General features: G+C 44.1%; 2 protein-coding genes across 2 annotated transcripts; both read left to right on the top strand.

The window, feature by feature from the left end:
* Nucleotides 1-11,482: 11,482 nt before the first annotated feature.
* LOC123040668 (universal stress protein YxiE) lies at nt 11,483-12,657 on the top strand. The gene is made up of 4 exons (XM_044463445.1): nt 11,483-11,869; nt 11,965-12,062; nt 12,160-12,278; nt 12,368-12,657. The coding sequence occupies exons 1-4, from the start codon at nt 11,653-11,655 to the stop codon at nt 12,453-12,455; spliced, it is 522 nt and encodes a 173-aa protein (XP_044319380.1). The 5' UTR covers nt 11,483-11,652; the 3' UTR covers nt 12,456-12,657.
* Nucleotides 12,658-19,112: 6,455 nt separating this feature from the next.
* LOC123043741 (universal stress protein YxiE) lies at nt 19,113-20,310 on the top strand. The gene is made up of 4 exons (XM_044466284.1): nt 19,113-19,500; nt 19,627-19,724; nt 19,820-19,938; nt 20,065-20,310. Exons 1-4 carry the CDS (start codon nt 19,263-19,265, stop codon nt 20,150-20,152), a joined length of 543 nt encoding a protein of 180 aa, XP_044322219.1. The 5' UTR covers nt 19,113-19,262; the 3' UTR covers nt 20,153-20,310.
* The last annotated feature ends 513 nt before the right edge of the window (nt 20,311-20,823 follow it).

Here is a 20,823-nt window from a genome sequence, read left to right as displayed (position 1 = left end):
TTTCTATTTATTTTTGAGTTGTAATAAGTCATTAAAAATAAAAAAGATTTTAGTAAAGTTAATCACAACTATTTTTTCTTCTATTTATTTCCGAGTAGTTTTTTATATAGTTTTTTTTCTGCTATATTTATTTTTTTCTATTTATTTCTGAGTTGTAATAAGTCATTAAAAATAAAAAAGAGGCACAATGCTAGTTAGTTCGCTTCAAACCTTTCGAATTAGTGTAAACTGCACTGCACATAGCTCCGTGCAGTCTAACCTATTCCTCAAGGCTTGAAGCGAACCAACGTGCAGGTGAGCATTGAGCCTCTTCTTCATCGTCTCTGCACTCAGGGCTTATAAACAGCTGCGAGTGCCTCTCACTTGGCAAGGTGGGACTAAAAAAATAGCTGCAGAAAGAATCAACTAAAAAACAGCTGCAGAAAATAAATAAGTAATTAGACGGGTCCATTGGTACCGGTTGGAGGCAACAATCGGGACCAATGCCCCTCTTTAAAAAATAAAGCAAAAAAACAAAACAAAATAAATAATGCAGAAAACAAAACAAAAAAACTGGCAAAAAAATAAAATAGCAACAATAAATATTTTGTTGTAAGTAGAAACAAAATAAAATAAATAAAGCAAAAACAAAACAAAAAAGGTGTATTCAAATTTGAAAACTAATGGCACTAACAGAAAGTTTATATTTTTTCTAAAACTAAAAGCAAAAAGAATTAAAAAATAAAGCAAAAAAAACAAAAGAAAATCAATAATGCAGAAAGCAAAACAAAAAAACTGGAAATAAAATAAAATAGCAACAATAAGTATTTTGTTGTTAGTAGAAACAAAATAAAATAAATAAAGCAAAAACAAAACAAAAAAGGTGTATTCAAATTTGAAAACTAATGTCACTAACAGAAAGTTTATATTTTTTCTAAAACTAAAAGCAAAAAGAATTAAAAAATAAAGCAAAAAAACAAAAGAAAATCAATAATGCAGAAAACAAAACAAAAAAACTGTAAAAAAATAAAATAGCAACAATAAGTATTTTATTGTAAGTAGAAACAAAATAAAATAAATAAAGCAAAAACAAAACAAAAAAGGTGTATTCAAATTTGAAAACTAATGGCACTAACAGAAAGTTTATATTTTTTCTAAAACTAAAAGCAAAAAGAATTAAAAAATAAAGCAAAAAAAAACAAAAGAAAATCAATAATGCAGAAAACAAAACAAAAAAACTGGAAATAAAATAAAATAGTAACAATAAGTATTTTGTTGTTAGTAGAAACAAAATAAAATAAATAAAGCAAAAACAAAACAAAAAAGGTGTATTCAAATTTGAAAACTAATGTCACTAACAGAAAGTTTATATTTTTTCTAAAACTAAAAGCAAAAAGAATTAAAAAATAAAGCAAAAAAACAAAAGAAAATCAATAATGCAGAAAAAAAACAAAAAAACTGGAAATAAAATAAAATAGCAACAATAAGTATTTTGTTGTAAGTAGAAACAAAATAAAATAAATAAAGCAAAAACAAAACAAAAAAGGTGTATTCAAATTTGAAAACTAATGGCACTAACAGAAAGTTTATATTTTTTCTAAAACTAAAAGCAAAAAGAATTAAAAAAATAAAGCAAAAAAAAAGAAAATCAATAATGCAGAAAACAAAACAAAAAAACTGAAAATAAAATAAAATAGCAACAATAAGTATTTTGTTGTAAGTAGAAACAAAATAAAATAAATAAAGCAAAAACAAAACAAAAAAGGTGTATTCAAATTTGAAAACTAATGGCACTAACAGAAAGTTTATATTTTTCTAAAACTAAAAGCAAAAAAGAATTAAAAAATAAAGCAAAAAAACAAAAGAAAATCAATAATGCAGAAAACAAAACAAAAAAACTGGAAAAAAATAAAATAGCAACAATAAGTATTTTGTTGTAAGTAGAGATAAAATAAAATAAATAAAGCAAAAACAAAACAAAAAAGGTGTATTCAAATTTGAAAACTAATGGCACTAACAGAAAGTTTATATTTTGTCTAAAACTAAAAGCAAAAAAGAATTAAAAAATAAAGCAAAAAAACAAAAGAAAATAAATAATGCAGAAAACAAAACAAAAAATCTAGGGAAAAAATAAAATAGCAACAATAAGTATTTTGTTGTAAGTAGAAACAAAATAAAATAAATAAAGCAAAAACAAAACAAAAAAGGTGTATTCAAATTTGAAAACTAATGGCACTAACAGAAAGTTTATATATTTTCTAAAACTAAAAGCAAAAAGAATTAAAAAAATAAAGCAAAAAACAAAAGAAAATAAATAATGCAGAAAACAAAACAAAAAATCTGGGGAAAAAAATAAAAATAGCAACAGTAAGTAAAGAAAAAAAAGTGCCTCCTACTGGGCCTCCACGGCCTGAATACGACTAGAAACCCACCTTGGGCCAGGATTCAGGCCCGCAGGTGGCCCAGTAGGCCCATCAGGCAAAGCAGTAGTAAGTAGGCCCGTAAGCCTGTAGTGGAGAGGAGCTCGAGAGGTGTGCGGCAGTGGGGCTTATAAACCACTACGCGCCCCTCTCAGCTAGCGAGGTGGGACTAAACTTTCATGCCGCACCGTGCCAGCACACGACCATTGGTCCCGGTTGGAGACACCAACCGGGACCAATGCCCACCCTTTAGTCCCGGTTGGTGGCACCAACCGGGACCAAAGGCCTCTGCTTCCCGCCCTTTGGGCTGCTGAAAAGAGGCCTTTGGTCCCGGTTGGTGCTACCAACCGGGACTAAAGGGTGCATTGGTCCCGGTTGGAGCCACCAACCGGGACCAAAGAGTTTGCTATATAAGGAAAATTTTAGAACCGGAACCCCACTTTGATCTCTCTGGCCTCCTCCTTGATCTACCGACGCCGCGCGCCGTCGCCTGCCGCCACCTCGCCGTTGCCGCCCCGCCCCGACGCCGTCGCCGCCCCGCCCCGACGCCGACACCATCGCCGCCCCACCCCGCCCCGACGCTGTCGCCGCCCCGCCCCGCCCTGCCGCCCCGACGTCGCCGCCCCGACTCCGTCGCCGCCCCGCGCCGCACGTCGCCGTCGCCGTCGTCGTCGACGTCGACCTAGACGTGAGCAACTTTTTATGATTTTTGTTAGATTTTTTGTAGTTTATAGATTTTTTTGTTAGATTAGATGTGTAGTAATTTAGATCTGTAGTTCATAGTATGTTAATTTAGATTTTGTAATTAATTTGTTCATATTGTGTTAGATTTTTTTTCTGTTAATAGATTTTTTTGGTGTAATTAATTTGTTCATATTGTGTTAGATTTTTTTCTGTTAATAGATTTTTTTATTAATTTGTTCATAATTACTATTTTAGAAAAACATAATTACTATTTTATTTAGATTGTGTTAGTAAGTACTATAATTGAACTAGCTAGTTAGAAAAACATAATTACTATTTTATTTAGATTTTTTTGGTGTAATTAATTTGTTTATATTGTGTTAGATTTTTTTTCTGTTAATAGATTTTTTTTCTTTTAATTTGTTCATAGTATGTTTGGTGATATTATTGTTAATAGATTTTTTTGGTGATATTTAGATTGTGTTAGTAAGTACTATAATTGAACTAGCTAGTTAGAAAAATATAATTACTATTTTATTTAGATTTTTTTGGTAATATAATTAGTTAGAAAAATATTAGTTAGTTAGAAAAATACTAGTTTATTTTTAGTAAGTACTACTTTATTTATTTATAGTTATTAAGTGCTTACTAGTTGAACTAGATAGCTGATTTAATTAATAAAACTACTTTATTTAACTATATATAGAAGTAGTTTGTAGTAAGTGCTACTTTATTTATTTATAGTAAGTGCTACTTTATTTATTTACAGTAAGTGCTACTTTATTTATTTATAGTAAGTGCTTAGTAGTTGAACTAGATAGTTGATTTAATTAATAAAAACTACTTTATTTAACTATATATAGAAGTATGTAGTTCCCGCATCGACGTCGGCGATGCCTATCCCGCATCCTCGTCGTCGTCGACTCGGCGGTGGAGGCTTGCTTGATCAGGGCCATGTTCGGGACTGGGCTCCGTCGGGCTGGTATTGGGAGGTGCTACCTTCTGGGGGACGTAGGTTGGTGACGAGGCATCCCGTTGTTGACCCGATCCTTGTTTGGTGGCGGTCGCGTGGGCCAGTGACGGTGCCGAGGCTCCCAGGCACCGCGGAGGTGGTACGTCACCGTGTCAGCGAGGAGGACGAGCACGTCCGTCGCTACATGGTTGCGTTGGAGGGCAGGTTCGACAATACCTGGCAGGTTCTTCAGGGATCTCACTGGAGCTATGATCCTGTGATCGTTCCTTATCTTTGGGTGTCCACCGCCCGCGACGATACCCGTCGGGCGCTACGGTTCTAGCTGTATTAATTAGCGATGCTATATGTATGATAGTATTCGAGGAGTATCCGACGATGTACGAACACAAGAGATGATGTACTTTTGGTTATAATTGAATGCATGCTAATTTGAATACTACTTTATTTTACGATTTGGTTTTGCTTATTGAATGCTCATATTGGAAAAGTACTCCTACTTTGAATGCTAAAATTGAAGAGCACTCCATGTAGAAATCTAGGAGCCCCCCTTCATCATCCACGCAGTCGTGGGGGTAGCTTCTCCTTCATTTCCGTGTGCTAGACAATTTGTTATAATAATGCACTCGGGAATGAAAGGAGGAGCTACTAACATCACCGATAGTCAACCCGTGATTAATAATAATGATCTAATTTAGGTTTTTAGTACATATATTTATTATTTGAATTATGAACACAGGCCGGAAATGTCGTACTCGAACGATGAAAACCGCCCGGGGGAGTGTGACTGGTGCCACGACGACCGAGGTATGTACGATAGGTTCATTGTGCTGGACGAAGATTGGCGCTTCAGCAGTAAGCTCGAGGAGACCTTCGATGTTCATACGGTACGCAACGATGACAATAGTTTTTCGTAATTAAGCACGACTTCAACTATTTTAACGTGTATTTTTCATCTTTTCCAATTCGAATAGCTTATCCCATGCTTTGCAAGACGCTATGTCTTGGAGGGATGGGTTTTGAAGACCATGAAAGTATGGAAACCAAAAAAATTATCCTAAGTAACCATCATGGTGTGGATTTTCAACCCATTTTGGTTGCAAAAACTGGGAAGCACTTTGCAAGATGTATGGTTTTGATGAGGGTATGCTTGTCACCATGGATCTTGGTGATCCTACAATCGCGCAAGAGAGACCTTCGATTTTCGTCCTTGTGGATACACCTCCAATTCTTCCCCCATGTGAGCTTAACATAGTTATTAAGTAATTTATATTGTTTATTTCAAAATAGTTGACAACTTATTTCCATTGACAGCTTATTTTCATTCTTCAAAGAAAGTACGGAAGATGGTAGACAGAACCTACTACACCGAAGGCTCCGAACTAACTTATCGGGAGAAAAATCATCTGGTCGCATTTTGTACTGATCTTGAGAATTACAATGTCTACAATCAAACTCCTCAACATTATGGTCAATACGTGCCACTAGTGCACGTGTTGAACTACGGTAACTACCATGGAGATACCCTGGTAAGATTTTTTACTATTACAACATCCGTGCATCTTTTTGCACACTTCTAAAACTAGTACATCATTGCTAACTACGAAGTTATTAATATGTTTTTCAACAGATAATCCCGAATGATTATGTGCCTCATCTGATGTATACGCATGGTAGCCTTCATGTTTTGAACATACAATCAGGTCTTCCTATGAATCTGAACTGTCCATACCGGGTTTCTAAAAGAAGTGGAGACATAACAATCAAAGAATGAAAAAAATGTATGGACAGTCGAAAGGAGCTTCTTGGAAGCAAAAAGCAGCGAAGGGCAAGAATTGGAGACATGATGATCGCCATTCTTCATAATGGAGAGTCAGGGTTTATATTGTTTTATGCTATTTTACCTTAAGGATGTTTAGATCATGTCCTACCTGATACTGATGATCATGTGCTAAGAACAATTATGTAGGTTCGGGTTCGATGACTATGAGGATGATGATCATATGACTTATTATTAATAACGAGTAGAAGTTGTATGATGATGCATGATTAGTAGAACTTGTTATTATATATGATGATGTATGATGCGAGCATGCATGAGTTATATTATATCAGCGGGTGAAATGAACATATATAGCAGCAGCGTTGGTAAACCAAGGACGAAGATATAAGAGAGGACACTTCTCTCTATTAGCTAGCTAATAACAACCTAAAAATAACCCCCAAACCCCCTAAAGCAGCCACTTTTCTAAAAAAACATGGACTTTTGGTCCCGGTTGGTGCCACCAACCGGGACCAAAGGGCCCCTGACTAGGCTCGGCGCACAGGGCCACATGAAGGCACATTGATCCCGGTTCGTGTTTGAACCGGGACTAATGGGTGGATGTATTAGTAACGAGTCATTAGTCCCGGTTCATGAACCGGGAGTAAAGGCCCTTACGAACCGGGACTATTAGGTGTTTTTATACTAGTGTATCCTACTGGCGCACAGTGTTGTTAGACAATGTTGGGCGCACGAGATATCCTCTAGTTTGTTGCCTTCTTCGTTGCCCACCTAGGTGCGTGTGCTCAAACATGAGGGGTTAGATGTTGGATGGGAAGCTCGAGACAGGTAGCGGTACGGTGAAGAAAGAGACGAGAACGATCAAAATTCACGAATTTTTTGTTGTCTAAAGCTAGGTAGCGGTATGGTGAAGAAGATGGACAGAGATTCACATCTCTCAATTAATTAAAGGTTACTTCCTCCGTCCCAAAATATGTGTTGCTGGTTTAGTATGCTCTTTGGCCCCTCTCTTTCTACAATTCAAGGGACTGAGATTCGCACATCTCACGTTTAATTAAAGGTTACTTCCTACGTCCAAAATATGTGTCGCTCCGAGATTTGCACATCTGGTTTAATTAAAGGTTACTTCCTACATCCAAAATATGTGTCGCTGATTTAGTACAACTTTAGTACAAAGTTGTACTAATTCAACGACACTTATTTTGGAATAGAGGAAGTTGTATTTAGTGGGATGGAAGTAGGTTTTCTAGCAAGTATAGTTAGACTAGTCTAAAAAATAATAAGTAGTGCACCAAATAATACTGCCTCTGTAGACTAATATAGTTACATATGCAACTTATGATGTAAGATAACCGGGTGTCTCAATCACGTATCCATGCCGTACATATTGCCACATATCATCATCGATAGCCTTGATATGAATCATCATCTTCTCTTTCCAGAAAGGGTAATCCATCCCATCAAAGACCGAAATCTTCTCCGTAGACTTAATGAAAACATAGAACAAAACATATATCTATCTGAAATGAACTACTAAGACCTAAATAGAGAACTCACGATAGAAAACATTATTGAAAGTAAAAGTTGGCAAAAGTAATGTAAATGTGAGATGGAACTAGTGGTGCTCGATGGTCACAAGGTATTTATTCTACCAGTTCACTCTTCTACAAAAGAGGTACATCTAATTGGAGGGACTTGTGATTGAACACATGAGCTAAACTTTCCCCGTCCTATTCTCCTCGACGAAGTTAGTCATCCATTGTCAATTCAGTCTCGGTAGATATGTCTAGTTGGAGGGTCTTGTGACTGAACACATGAGTTAAACTTTCCTCGTCCTATTCTCGTGGACGAAGTTAGTCATCCATTGTCAATTTAGTCTCGGTAGATACTTTAGGCGACCTCCATAACCTTTACAGACTTTTTGTTCGAAGACCAGTTACTCTTGGTCACTCAGACAAACACCTAACCATCTAAAGAATTAGCAGCACCCAAAAGTAATAGGTTCAGAACTCTTGACTTAGATCTTTGTGATGGTAAACCACTGCCTAGGTTTGGGGCTCTCGATTTTCCTCTCGATGGATTTACTCAAATGTTTCTAATAGGGGTGCTCAAACAATCTTCTTGATAAATCAAACCGAGCAGCCGACTATAACAACAGGCGGGGGCTGGCTATTTATAGCTGGAGCGATCCTGAGGGTGAAATGACTATTTGGGGCCTCGAGCCAAGTCAATGGTCAAACCAACATGTTCCCAACGATCATTCAAACGCACCTTTCAACTTTACTTGAGGAGCAAGTAAAGGCGACTCCTCTGCTAAAGCAATTCTCTCGCTGCCCAGAAGAACATCATCTCTGGCTGGCAAGCAATTACTTTTCGCGCGAAGAGATTTCTCTAAACTCACTTGGATATTTTTCGGTTAAGCATCATAAAGACCAAAGGCTTGGAACATTGACCCCTCTTAATAGTATGGTGGTGCTATTACCCAATGGAAGAAAATGAAACTACGAAGAAAATGCACATATTCACTTCGTCTTCATTCTTCTCTGTTCCAGCCATTTTCTCTCGGATGCCCCGCGTATCAATTGCTTCGACTCAGCAACATTTTTGGGGCCATCTCCGACACACAATCTCTTCAATAGCAATCTCCTCGATTGCCTTAGCATTCTTCTCTGCTTCGTAGATAATAGTCTTCTGAGTTTATAGAAAGCTCCTCTGAACTCTAGGGGCTTATATTCGTTGTGTGCACTTGCAAACACATTAGTCCCTCACTGTTGCTGTCCAACAATCTTCGAAACTCTCGGAGCACTCGATTGCACCAATAGTTTGGAGGCCTTAATAAGAGCAACTCTAGCCACACCCCCAACAGCCCCCATGCATTTTTAGCGCCGGCGCGCAAAAATCGGCCTAGTCACGCCCCCAGGAGCCTGTTTTTCGCCAGGTTGGGCAAAAATTGGTGCGACGGACTGAGGCCGAACCCGGTGCGCTAGGGGACGCTCGGGCACGCCGGGGCGATCGAATTTGGCGCGAAAGAAAGGTGGGCCTGCTGAGTCAGTGACCCACGCGCCTCGTCGTCCTCATCGCCTCGGTTTCCCGCGGGGAATTAATGCCAAGGCTGCCCGCCGATCAACCTTCCATTGATTCCTCACGGGCAGCGCGGGCGCGGCGACGCCACACCTCCTGCCATGCGTACATAAGTCGCCCACCCCTGGCCGCTATATAAATGCGTCCCCCTCGCCTGAGCCACTCCACCCACAGTCGCCGATCTCTCGCTGCCGAGCCCTCTCCTCGTGTGCCGACGCCACTGTGCTCTCTCCCCGTTCCTCTCCCTCCCCTCTTAGCTTTCCAAGCCAATGGGCGAGAGGTTCCCCGGTGATGGGGCGGTGGCCAATGGCTTCGGCCGTCGCTCGCTGCACGAATGGGAGGCGTACCTCCTGTTCGAGGCCAACATGCCGGCGCCGCTGGACATGAGCGCCCCGGGCGGTGGAGGCTCAGCGTCGGCGGCGTCCCCATCCCCCTGCTGCCCGACGTCGACGTGCGCCCCAACCAGTTCGCCGATGAGGTCGCCCACGTGAGGGCGTCTCTGACGGAGGAGCAGCAGGCCCTCCTGCAGTACGCCGCCGTCAACCTCGAGGCCTGGGCGGCGTACTTTCAGCACTGTCAGGCGCACCGGCTTGCCTCCACCAATGAGGCGCCGGTGGTGCGGGGATCGAAGAACAGCGACGGCCGCCGCCTGTTATGGGATGCCCCCGGCCGGACTCTTCACGCCGTCCTCCAGCACCTCTAGGGAGGTAACGAGCCGCCATTGATGTACCCTGCCACCCTGGGTCCCCGCCGGAGTGGCATCCAATGGATGTCGCGGCGGACCGGCTCCTCCTCTTCCTCCTCCCGCCCGTCCTTCCACTCGTCCGGCTCGTCCGCGTTGCTCGGCGTCAAGGCCGAACCCACGGAGACGCCGCTCGGCCTGTGCACCCGCAGCGCCGGTATCGTCATCAACGAGGGTGAGCACACCTCCTCCTCCTCATCTCCTCCCTGCTTTGTCAGGCCGAAGACGGAGCCGGGCCTCGCTGTCGTGAAGACGGAGCCAGGGCTCGCCGACGAGCCAGGACTCGACGACGAGGCGACCCTGAAGTGGGCGCACGAAGATTGGGCGCGGACGGAGCTGGAGCGCCAGCGCCGCGCCCTGGAGCAGTACTCGCCGCCGTGGCCGAGACGAGGGAGGTATCGTCATCCTTGACGATGACAGCGGCGACGACGCGTCGCCTTCGCCGGTCCGCATGGGCGACCCCGGGCAGGGGTCCAGCAGTGGCGTCCGCGTCAAGGAGGAGAAGAAGGACGAGGACAACAGCGGCGACCTCGCCGCGTTTTCGGCCTGTAGTCGCGGCCCTATTTTGTTTTTAAGTACTTTATTTATGTAAAAAACTATTTCAATTTGCCAGAATAATATAAATGTTTCGCCGAATATTTGTCCAGTTCGCCGAATTTTAGGTTAAAACATTAAAAACAGCTGCCTGGGGCCGACCCTAGGCCTTCGGCTGGGAACCAGGTCGCCCCCAGGCGGCGATTTTTCGAGCCGCCTGGGGGGCCAACGGTTGGAGATGCTCTAAGCATTTTAGAGAGAACATCACCTACTAGGTTGAAGAGTAGGGAGAAATTGGCTTTCAATCTCGTCAATGGCAACAATTATTTTTCTTGAAATGACAGGATTCCCGCATTCATTACGAATTAAGATTTTCTCGGTTAATTAGGAAAACCCAGGAAAAAAATTCAAATTGTCCAATTTATTATGGAAAACCGGGTTAAACCATCACAACCGCTAAGCGGCACACACAAGATAGCCCACACACATCACTATAAGGCCTCACTGAGACAACATGCATGTGTCATCGTCATCACTCCTCCCCTATAAGGCATTATCGGCATCCCTAAACCCTGAGCAAACGACTCCAACTTTGCCGTAGGCGATCGTCAACTCAACCCACACTGTAGAGGCCATATGAAGTGGTATGAAGATCCACACCAGAACTTAGTCATATGCAACCAGACAGCGGAACTCCGACTCTGACGGAGAACTACGAAGGACAAATCAGGCTGGCTCGTTCCCCAGAAGATCACCGAAGAGATCACCTGCAGCCAATCATCGTCCACTCCGCTAATATACACGTCCTTTAGGTTTATCTTGATGAAGCCTATATCTACGCAATTTACAAATTTACAATTGCATTTTTGATGAAGTTGTTCTTTTCTACGATTGTACAAGAGTACACTAAAAAGTTCCCCGCAAAAAAAGAAAGAAAAAGAGTACACTAAAATTATACTTTTCAGCGGGAAACTTAGACACACAGACAATTCTTCGATTACTGGGGATTTAACAAAACCAAATATCTTCTCAACCCGCCAAAACGAAATACTCCTCTTCTTCTCACAAGACGAAGGTGCAGCTTTCAAATTCTCTTCTGTCTGAAATCTCAACACGCATCTCGAGTGCATCAGAAATCAGCACGCACCGACGGAAAGGAAACGACCACCATGCCCCCGAACCGTCGCTGCCGTGGCCGTCCCCATCCAAGCGGGCAGATGATGCATGCGAAGTGAAAAGCAACAGAACTGAACGGAAACCGGGGGAGCCCTGCCGTCATCAGCTCCCGCCGGTAACCGGCCGCACGCAACCGCGCCTCCGGTTTCGCCAGCGTACGTGCCACTCTCACACCCCCAATACCGACTGGCATACAACTAAGCTATATATAGGCCTAGCTAGCCCGCGGCCTTGAGCAATAACCACTTCAACCAAGAAAATCCTCGCGTCCTTCGATTGTTATATGATGGCGGAGACCAAGGCAGCGTCTGTGGCGGCGGAGGAGGGGAGGAGCAAGACGGTGGTGCTGGTCGCCGTGGACGACAGCGACCACAGCTACCGCGCGCTCGAGTGGGCCGTGCGTTACGTGGCGGAGATGGCCGGCGCCGGGGCGCCGACGGAGCTCGTCATCGTGCACGCCAAGCCGTCCCCTTCCCCCGTGGTCACCATGGGTGGCCCCGGTGCGTTGTTCACCCCCTCTTTAGCTTTAATGCTTTATCGTTTCGCCCTCCGGAATCGGAGCGACCTCTGACTGACTTCTGCGGATTCGCTTCAGGCGTGTCCGGCGACGTGGTGAGGTTAGTGGAGGCGGACCTGCGCAAGAAGGCCGAGGGCGTCGTCGACAGGGCGCGCCGCCTCTGCGTCGCCAACTCGGTAACATCCGCGAGCAGCTCGTCGCATTGCTTCATGGACAGATTAACAATCACATATTGCATGTCTGTAACCTGTTGCTGCTTGTCCGAAACCGCAGGTGCAGGGCGTGGTGGAGGTGGTCGACGGGGAGCCGAGGCACGTCCTGTGCAACGCCGTCGAGAAGCACCACGCCGATCTGCTCGTCGTCGGCAGCCATGGCTACGGCGCCATCAAGAGGTTCTCATTTTCTCCTGCAGTGTACGCTTTCGCCGCGAGACTGAAACTAATGGTGACGGCCTTTTTGTCTGCACTCCTCTTTCTCGCAGGGCATTGCTCGGGAGCGTGAGCGACTACTGCGCCCACCATGCGCACTGCTCAGTGATGATAGTCAAGCAGCCCAAGTCCAAGAACTGATCGCCATTTCCGGTGTTAGATCTATCGATCGTGCCCAGTTTCAGTGCTGGGATTGTGCGATTTGCGTGCCTACACTATGTATCCCCACTGAGTTATTTCTACTCCAATGTTTGTACTCCCTTTCATATCTACTCTGCATATTGGCAGTCAAGCTATGTAAACATTTGAGCAAATTTATAGAAAAACTTATTAACATACGCAATACTATACCCGCAAAAAAACCCGCAATAGGAAACCTGTATGTTAAATTCATCATTGAAATATTATTTTCACGTATTACATATGCTTGTTTTTGTAAACGTTTGTATTGTTTTCTATAAACTTGGCCAAGCTTTATGCATTTTGACTCACGACAGAGCTAATGTGCAGAGTAAATGAAAACAGGAAAAAAAAGTACTATCGGTGCCACACATGATGCTTGGGTGTTCATCTCCTGATGTCAACATCAACTTGCCCTTCTTCGAGAGACTGGCCATTCAATGATCCAACTCCTTTGTTGCATTTTTATGATTTTTTTAAGTTTCTAGTGGATCTGCTTTGTGCTTCAAATGGGTTGTCAGCTAGGGCATTCGCTCATGGGCACTACATTGAATAACTGCTTTGATGTCTGTTCGTTATCGCTCCTACTCTCTCTGTAAACTAATATAAACTGTTTCAAATCAGTATTTATACTTAAAAAGATAACACGTAAAGTTCTGTCATACATTTTGTCGAAAAATACAGTAGTACCAGTTCAAAAAATGAAATATTTTGTATCAGTGTTTACTTGCATAAGACAACTAATTTTTGTTGTCGAGAAAAAAGATTAGGTTAAAAATCCTATCAAAATTCATTCATTCTGAATCTTTTATCATATCGCTTATTACGGCTATCTTTAGAATTTCATTGACTATATATGTTTCTTTCCATATGAGCTATTTCCTTTGCTTTCAATCTGTCTTGTGCCACTCCAGCTTTCACTCAAGCCATTATTTGCCTGTCGACCCTCACTCTTCCTCTTGCTTCCTTACATAACTGCTTCATGTTTTTATTAGTGTTTACTTGCATACGACAACTGAAAAAAGATTGTTGTAGACTTAACAAAAATGGCATTCACTTAGAGATAGCCTAAGAATCTACTACACTCTGTCGGGAAAATACAGTAGTATCGGTTCAAAAATGGAATAGATACATTAATTCCAACAATGCAAGAGAGCCGGACAAAAATATTGTAAACCCACTATGAAAATGTAGTTGATTCCAGCAAAATTGTACATATTGGTTAGTTTTTTTCCAGTACATGCTAGTGTAATATTACAATGGATACTAATGCAAAACACAATCAACAAAAAGGTTAATTCCGAGTATACCCGACCATGGGCAGCCCGGCTTGGCCCGACGCTGCTCCTGGGCCGGGCTCGGGCCTAGATTTTGAGCCCGAAGGCCGGGCCAGGCCCGGGCCCGCCGTTTTTTTACAATTTACCGAAGGGGCCTGGCCTGAGGCCCGGCGGGCTTTTACATGTATGGGCCGGGCTTGGGCTTGATTTTCTAGGCCCGACGTCCGGGTCGGGCCAGCCCCGGTTTTGGGTTTTCTGCGTAGGGGCTTGGCTAGGCCCAGCCTAAAGCCCGGCCCGGCCGAGGGATGGCCAGATATACTTCCGAGGAATCTTGCTGAAACCAATACAATGTGAAAGCAGATTTCAAATTGGACGCTCCATCTAGTAGTAGTAGTACTAGTAGTGACTTTTTGAAGCACTTGAACCATCTTCTACTCGCTTTAGTTATTTTTCTTTTGCATGGATGACGCCATGCAGTAACCGGGATGCGTGGCGGTGCAAGCCGTGGTGCTACACAATGACGGGCGTGATCGTGGCCTTCTTCATTGCCCACTTGGATGCATGTACTCAAACATGAGGACCTAGATGTTGGATGGGAAGCTCCAGCTGGGAAACGGCATGGTGAAGAAAGAGATGGAAACAGACGATGCTTCGGTGCCAACTGGGCCCACATGTCAATGACCCAAAGGCAGGTGCCTTTATGGCACCGAAGCATCGTCCGATGGAAACGGCCAAAATTCATGAACTTTTTGTTGTTAGAACTACAATTACTGCTACCGCATCCTCCTCCCCTTGCGCTCCCCTGTCCCCTCTCCCTCTCTACAACTAGTAAGCATGCACGTGCAATGCACGTTTTATTAAATCCAAATTTTGAATACGCAGATCACATCTCGACTAATAAATTAGTGTTCATGCATGTGAGTTGTTACACCATATCCAGTAAAAATAACAATACAACATATACGTTCGTAAGTGACACTCAGTTCATTGTTACTCATACCCACAACTTATCAAAGAGACCATCTAAATCTAATGCGAATTCCAGGGGCTGTGTACCTCTCAAACACTGCATCCAAGTCACCTGGATCTTCCCGTGTCATTCCCCTCCCATCATATCTCGTCTGGTCGCCCCGACCTCTGTCTTCTTTTCTAGCAATGCATCCTGCTCCAACACCGCCAAGTGAAAATCCACCTCACACAGTCGACAAATACATAATATGAAGAATACTATAAATCTAGTACTACATTAAGGTTGTGAGGTCAATTCAACATTTGGAAAAAAATAAATATGGAAAACTATACTTAATTAGGTCTCTGTTGTTGGAGTTGCAAGATCTATTTCCATCACCGGTGACATGGAATTGTTGGAGTTTAAATAAAATTACTCATCACAAAATACTGTTTGAACAACAATTATTTTGATTACTAATAGTTACACAAAATATAGTTTTTGTGCAACATTGCAAAATAAATGGATGTTTAGGAATTATAAATGGAAACAAAAAAAATATCCAAACTTAGAAATACCTGCAAATGAGATTATAAGTTGGCTAGAAAACATCAGCCATACATCAGTTCAAGTGCCCAAGCAAGAAGTAAATACAAGAGGAGAAGCATATATCGGTCCAATACCTTCTACACAAGAAAGAACTTAACTTTACAAATCTCCTCGTTCAGGCATACATATGCTTCCCCCGAAAAAATAAAGGCATACATGGGTTAAATCAGGGTGCCTAAATGAAGTAAATCTTCAATTGCTAGTCTTCAATCATCTCCGGTAATGTTTTTTGCATTTTGAAAATATATAAATGTTCAAAAAATCAAATTAATTGTTTAAGGAGAAAGTAGCTTGTCACAAAAAGTAACACAAACTACACAAAGCTATCTAAAAAATGGATTCCCAACTTTTCATAATATTGCTTCAATCCCATGCCTATTTAATGCAATGTTAGCGGTTTCCACATTAGGTTGGGTTTCTTCCAACATGCTATCTATGACCATGAGGTGATTTATTAATTCAAAGAATTTTTTCAAGAGTGAATTTACAATGTAGCTCAATGAATAATATGGAACATAGTAAGGCAATGAGAAACAACAAGAACCATGTCTTACTATGCTTGAGCTGCATATGCATACCTTAAAAAGGAGTGTTGTTATTGTAGAGCTTAATCTCTAATCGAGCTTTATCATTAGTGCAACCCATAACAATATTTTTAGAAAGTTTGCCCAAGTAAGACTTAATTATTTCACCTAGTAACACGGTAATGCTTTTCTGCAACCAGTTGCATTCTGTGAGAATGTTGATACATCACATTCGCAAAAATTGTCAGTGTCACTATCCAATGTGAAACCCATCAACTTAAACCAACATTAAGAGTAGCAAACGTTTTGCGCCCAGTATGGAGGAGTTTTGAAAACAAAAGATATACCAAAAAGGGTGTCGTCGACCAATAATTTCAGAAATAGCTGCGGTTGATTATATAAAATAAATAGAGGAAACATCATATTACCAGGACAAGAGGTCACATGCAGGTTACCAGCAATCTCAGCATCAGTGTGGTAGATGAAGCTTTGTTCCAAAAAGGCTCTTGGACACAACCTATAGCCTGAAAGGGCTCCAGGATCATATACTACAAAATATACATAATATGCTTTCATGAACCTCCATTGCACACTTTGTCGCTATATGTGCATACAAATGTTTGATGCTTAGTCGGACCACAACATCAAAGCAATCTTGATAGGATTACTTGATGCCTGCAGCTAGCAGCAATGCAATTCATGGACATTGACCTCCTATAGATACCACGATCTGTAGTAAATTCACCTTAAAACACACAAATATGAAGCGATATTATAGACAAGTTAACCTGTAGTATAATTGTTTTGCGAACAAATCTACTACTGACCATTGAAAGAAATCTGAACATTCTTCATGGGTTCATTTATACTGTCGGGATACGTTAACAAACACACAATGCTGAATTCTTTACGGGTTCATTTCTCTCCAAAATTTAAGATGCATTGTGAACATTCCCTCTACATAAAATGGAACCACTCACTCTTTTCTCTAAGCGCTCTGCGTAGACAATCTGTCCACTTCCAGTAGCAACTAATTAACCTGCCAAAGCAACAATTAACATTAGCGATGTAGGCGAACTCACTCACAAATAGCTACTATAAGGCTACTGAATATCAGAAAAAACAAGAAGGCAAAAACGAAACTTGAAAAATAAAATAATTCCATCAATACCCTATTCTCCTTATTGTGAAGCCTGATTATCAACAACGGCATGTGCTGCGTCCGCGGGGTCTTCGGTGGCAATGCAAGGAGCGGGCCAAGCTAGGGATGCAGGAGGACAGGGAGGTTAGTGTCGAAGAGATTGTGAGGTAGGCAGGAGGGAAGTGTCGAAGAGATTGTGAGGTAGGCCGCCGACGGGAAAGGAAGTTCGAAGAGACTGTGAGGCAGGCCGCCGATGGGGAAGTAGAAGATTGCTTGCAACGGATGTGTGGCGTCCATGGGGTCGAAGGCTGCAGAATCTGCAGGGAAGGGGATAGGCCTGGGAGGCGCGGGGATCGTGTATGGAGGGGCAGGCGCGGCGAATCGATGGAATGATCTGCCTTATCTGGTCATCATCAACCTACAATCGAATGGAAACACACGTCATTTATTTTATTCGAAATGAATATTTCTAGCATCAATTGAAATCATGCTTGAACTACAAATGAATGAAGTGCTTGTTGGGATTGGAAATATATGTAGTCAGTGACATACAGCGATCCGACTGCTGAAATTTGTGCTCTTGAGCACCTATACAGGCCTGAAAGAAGTAATCAAAGAAGAGGGGAATCACTTATGAACACTGCAAGTTTGCAACTAATTTGTAGTGTGGTTAATTACATATTTACATGTCGACCGGGCAGGGAAGCAAGCACTCGTGATCTTGCCTGCTGCTGAACACTCTCTGATTATGCACCCCAATGGACAATTGTCGGGTCATCATTCTGCACAAATTTGCAAGATGACCTTGTATAATGCATTTCAAGTATGAACTGCTAGCTAGGAGAAAACTGAATGTGTGGAGCACCTGACGATGGTAACGATGCGCTTGGAGGCGGCAGTGATGCACCGGCCCTGGTTGCCGAGGTCGAAGCCATCGGTTAGCTTGGGCATGGCGTCACCGGACCGTGTCCCCCCAGCAAACCTCCCCTCCCCCTCCTCCCCCTCGTTGTCTTAGTTCCTCTACCCCGCCTCACCGTCGAACTTGTCCTCTCGCCGCAGAGCGACGGGCGAGCGGGCCATGTCTCCCGACGGCACGCGTCTCGATTGCCCCCTGGGTGGCGGCCGCCCGGCTGAGCTCCTCGGCGGCCCGTTGCCCTGGTGGTGGCGGCTTGGGGGCCAGCAGGGCCTCGCCTCCCTGGCGGACCTTGTTCGTCGCCGTCGTCGTCGCGGAGCCCCGACGGATTTTGAAACTGATTTATATCCAATGAAACTCGACAGAAACTCAAAAAAACAGAGGACTAAACTGTGTCCATGGGTTATGAAGCGAATTCAGAAGGTGGGGAGAGATATGAGAAAACGAATTGCACCTTTAGAATTTTGAGGATCTCTGCTGTGGAGTCGGCGGCCAGGCCGGGGCAGCGGCTCTAGCGGCGGCCAGGCCGCGGCGGCGTGGCGGCGTGGTGCGGCGGAGGCTGGGCGGTTGGGGAGGCGCGGGGGCGAGGCTGCGGGAGCGGCGTGGAGGCGGCGGAGGCTGGGCGGTTGGGGAGGCGCGGGGGCGAGGCTGCGGGAGCGGCGTGGCGAGGGTCGTGGGATTCGCTTTCGTTAGCGTGGCCTAATCCCGTGGCTTGTTGTGTTAAACACGGGAGGATTATGGGCCATCAGATATTATAGATGGATGGATAAAATTGTTTGGATCTGCCCCTCTCTTTCTTTTATAGTGGTAGTAGATTCAAAGGACTGAAATTCACATACCTCGCAATTAATTAATGGCTAGTACATAGTGTGAAGAAAGTAGCCTTTCTAATGATCATCATTCGTTCGCTCGGGTAGCCTCAGCAAGGAACGTCGCCTTATTGGAGAAAATAAAGTGCATCTGTTCTGCTCTACCTCAACACGCATCTCGAGCAAGTGCGTCGTCACGCACTTGAACTACCTAAAAGAAACAGTCACCGTGCCCTGCGCCGTCGCTGTCGTCGCCGTCGACATCCACTCCAGCGGGAAGATCACGATCGAGAAGCGGAAATAAGCAAAACCAAACGGAAACCGGGCCAGCGTGCCACCAGTATCCATTATCTCCGGTCAGTCAGCGGCCGCACGCAACTTGGCCACCGCGGTTTCACATCCCGTACGCCGATCGGCAGCAAGTAGCATCCAGCTCCACCACACATATATAAGCAGCGGCCCGAAGCCAGGACGGCAAACCACACCAAACCGAGCCAAGAAACCTTCTCTGATAACTTTTAATCCTCGCATCGTTGACTGTTGTACATGATGGCGGAGACCGAGGCAGCGTCTGCGGCCGCGGCGGCGGAGGCGGGCCCGGCGGAGGAGGGGAGGAGCAAGACGGTGGTGCTGGTCGGCGTGGACGACAGCGACCACAGCTACCGCGCGCTCGAGTGGGCCGTGCGGTACGTGGCGGAGACGGCCGGCGCCGGGGCACCGGTGGAGCTCGTCGTCGTCCACGCCAAGCCGGCCGTGTCCTCCGTCGTCACCCTCGGCGGCCCCGGTACGCGCCGTCCGCGATCCCCTCCCTCGTTGTTTTTCTTTTTTCTTGATAAAATCCCTCGTTGTTCTTGGTTATCTGAATCGGCCGGAGCGCTGATCTCTGAGGATCGATCGATTTCACTTTCAGCCGCCGCCGGGGACGTGGTGAGGTACGTGGATGCGGACCTGCGCAGGAGGGCCGAGGAGGTCGTCGACAGGGCTCGCCGCCTCTGCGCCGCCAACTCGGTAACATGATCCACTACCAATTCGAGAAGCGAGTAACAAGATCACGCTGATTGCTGCTCTGCTTAATTGCCAGTCACATGTGGAATCGATTGCAGGTGCAGGGTGTGGTTGAGGTGATCGACGGGGAGCCGAGGTTCGTGCTCTGCAACGCCGTGGAGAAGCACCACGCCGACCTGCTCGTCGTCGGCAGCCATGGCTACGGCGCCATCAAGAGGTAGTTGATGAAATTTATTTATCTCCAGTCCAGTCTCCCGTGCTGCAGAGCTAGTGGGTCTCCAGAACAAAGGCATACGACCAGGTCGTATAGGATTTTTTTGAACCAACTTGACGCTTGTTGCAGGGCATTTCTTGGGAGCGTGAGCGACTACTGCGCCCACCACGCGCACTGCTCGGTGATGATAGTCAAGCAGCCCAAGCCCAAGGAATGATCGCCATCTCCAGTTCCAGTGTTGGCATTGTGCCATTTGCGTGCCCACGCACTGCACTGTATCCCTGTGTAATTACTGCTCTATTTCTTTGGATCCTCCGGATGTTTATTGAAATATACTGCCGTGGATGGACGATCCGTGGTTGCGGTTGAAGATTATTGAAATATGTTGCCGTCTCTCTTCATCATATTAGACTATTGAAGCAACTGGCTAGCATGATCTTAATATGGTATCCGAATCAAGAGGTCTTACATCACATGCTGTGCGCTAGATGGCCACTACAACTGGTTAATGTTTGAGTGAGCGAGAGGGATCCAATATATACCTACTTTCATATTACTACCATCTGTTGACACTAGATTTTTGCACGGGCAAATACTCAATTAGGATGGCCTCTAATAAAAATGTTTCAACATAAAAAAATCTTCATCTCATCGAAACGGTCGATTTTGATATGTAAATCGTCTTAATCTAAAGTCATGTTTCAAGAATGAAAAATAAGGTAAATGTTCGAGGAACACCTTGCTGACGGGCATATCCAACAAACAAATGTGTATAGTAACAGGCTAACAGCAATACATCGTGTCCTTGAATATTGGGAGTATACGTTTTTGTAATCACTGATTCTTGCAAGTATGAAATCAAATCGCATCAAATTTCACACGGGTGGC

This window comes from Triticum aestivum, chromosome 2B, assembly GCF_018294505.1.
Source record: "Triticum aestivum cultivar Chinese Spring chromosome 2B, IWGSC CS RefSeq v2.1, whole genome shotgun sequence".
NCBI classification, from domain to species: Eukaryota; Viridiplantae; Streptophyta; class Magnoliopsida; order Poales; family Poaceae; genus Triticum; species Triticum aestivum.
The sequence above is the reverse complement of the archived record's forward strand: the minus strand, read 5'-3'. Positions and strand labels throughout refer to the sequence as shown.

Bases quoted from the DNA above. Each gene is read 5' to 3' on its own strand.
- LOC123043741 (XM_044466284.1), top strand. From the start codon at position 19,263: ATGATGGCGGAGACCGAGGCAGCGTCTGCGGCCGCGGCGGCGGAGGCG. The intron at 19,501-19,626 runs GTACGCGCCGTC...TTTCACTTTCAG, and splicing joins CGTCACCCTCGGCGGCCCCG to CCGCCGCCGGGGACGTGGTG. The intron at 19,939-20,064 runs GTAGTTGATGAA...CGCTTGTTGCAG, and splicing joins GGCTACGGCGCCATCAAGAG to GGCATTTCTTGGGAGCGTGA.
- LOC123040668 (XM_044463445.1), top strand. From the start codon at position 11,653: ATGATGGCGGAGACCAAGGCAGCGTCTGTGGCGGCGGAGGAGGGGAGG. The intron at 12,063-12,159 runs GTAACATCCGCG...CCGAAACCGCAG, and splicing joins GCCTCTGCGTCGCCAACTCG to GTGCAGGGCGTGGTGGAGGT. The intron at 12,279-12,367 runs GTTCTCATTTTC...TCTTTCTCGCAG, and splicing joins GGCTACGGCGCCATCAAGAG to GGCATTGCTCGGGAGCGTGA.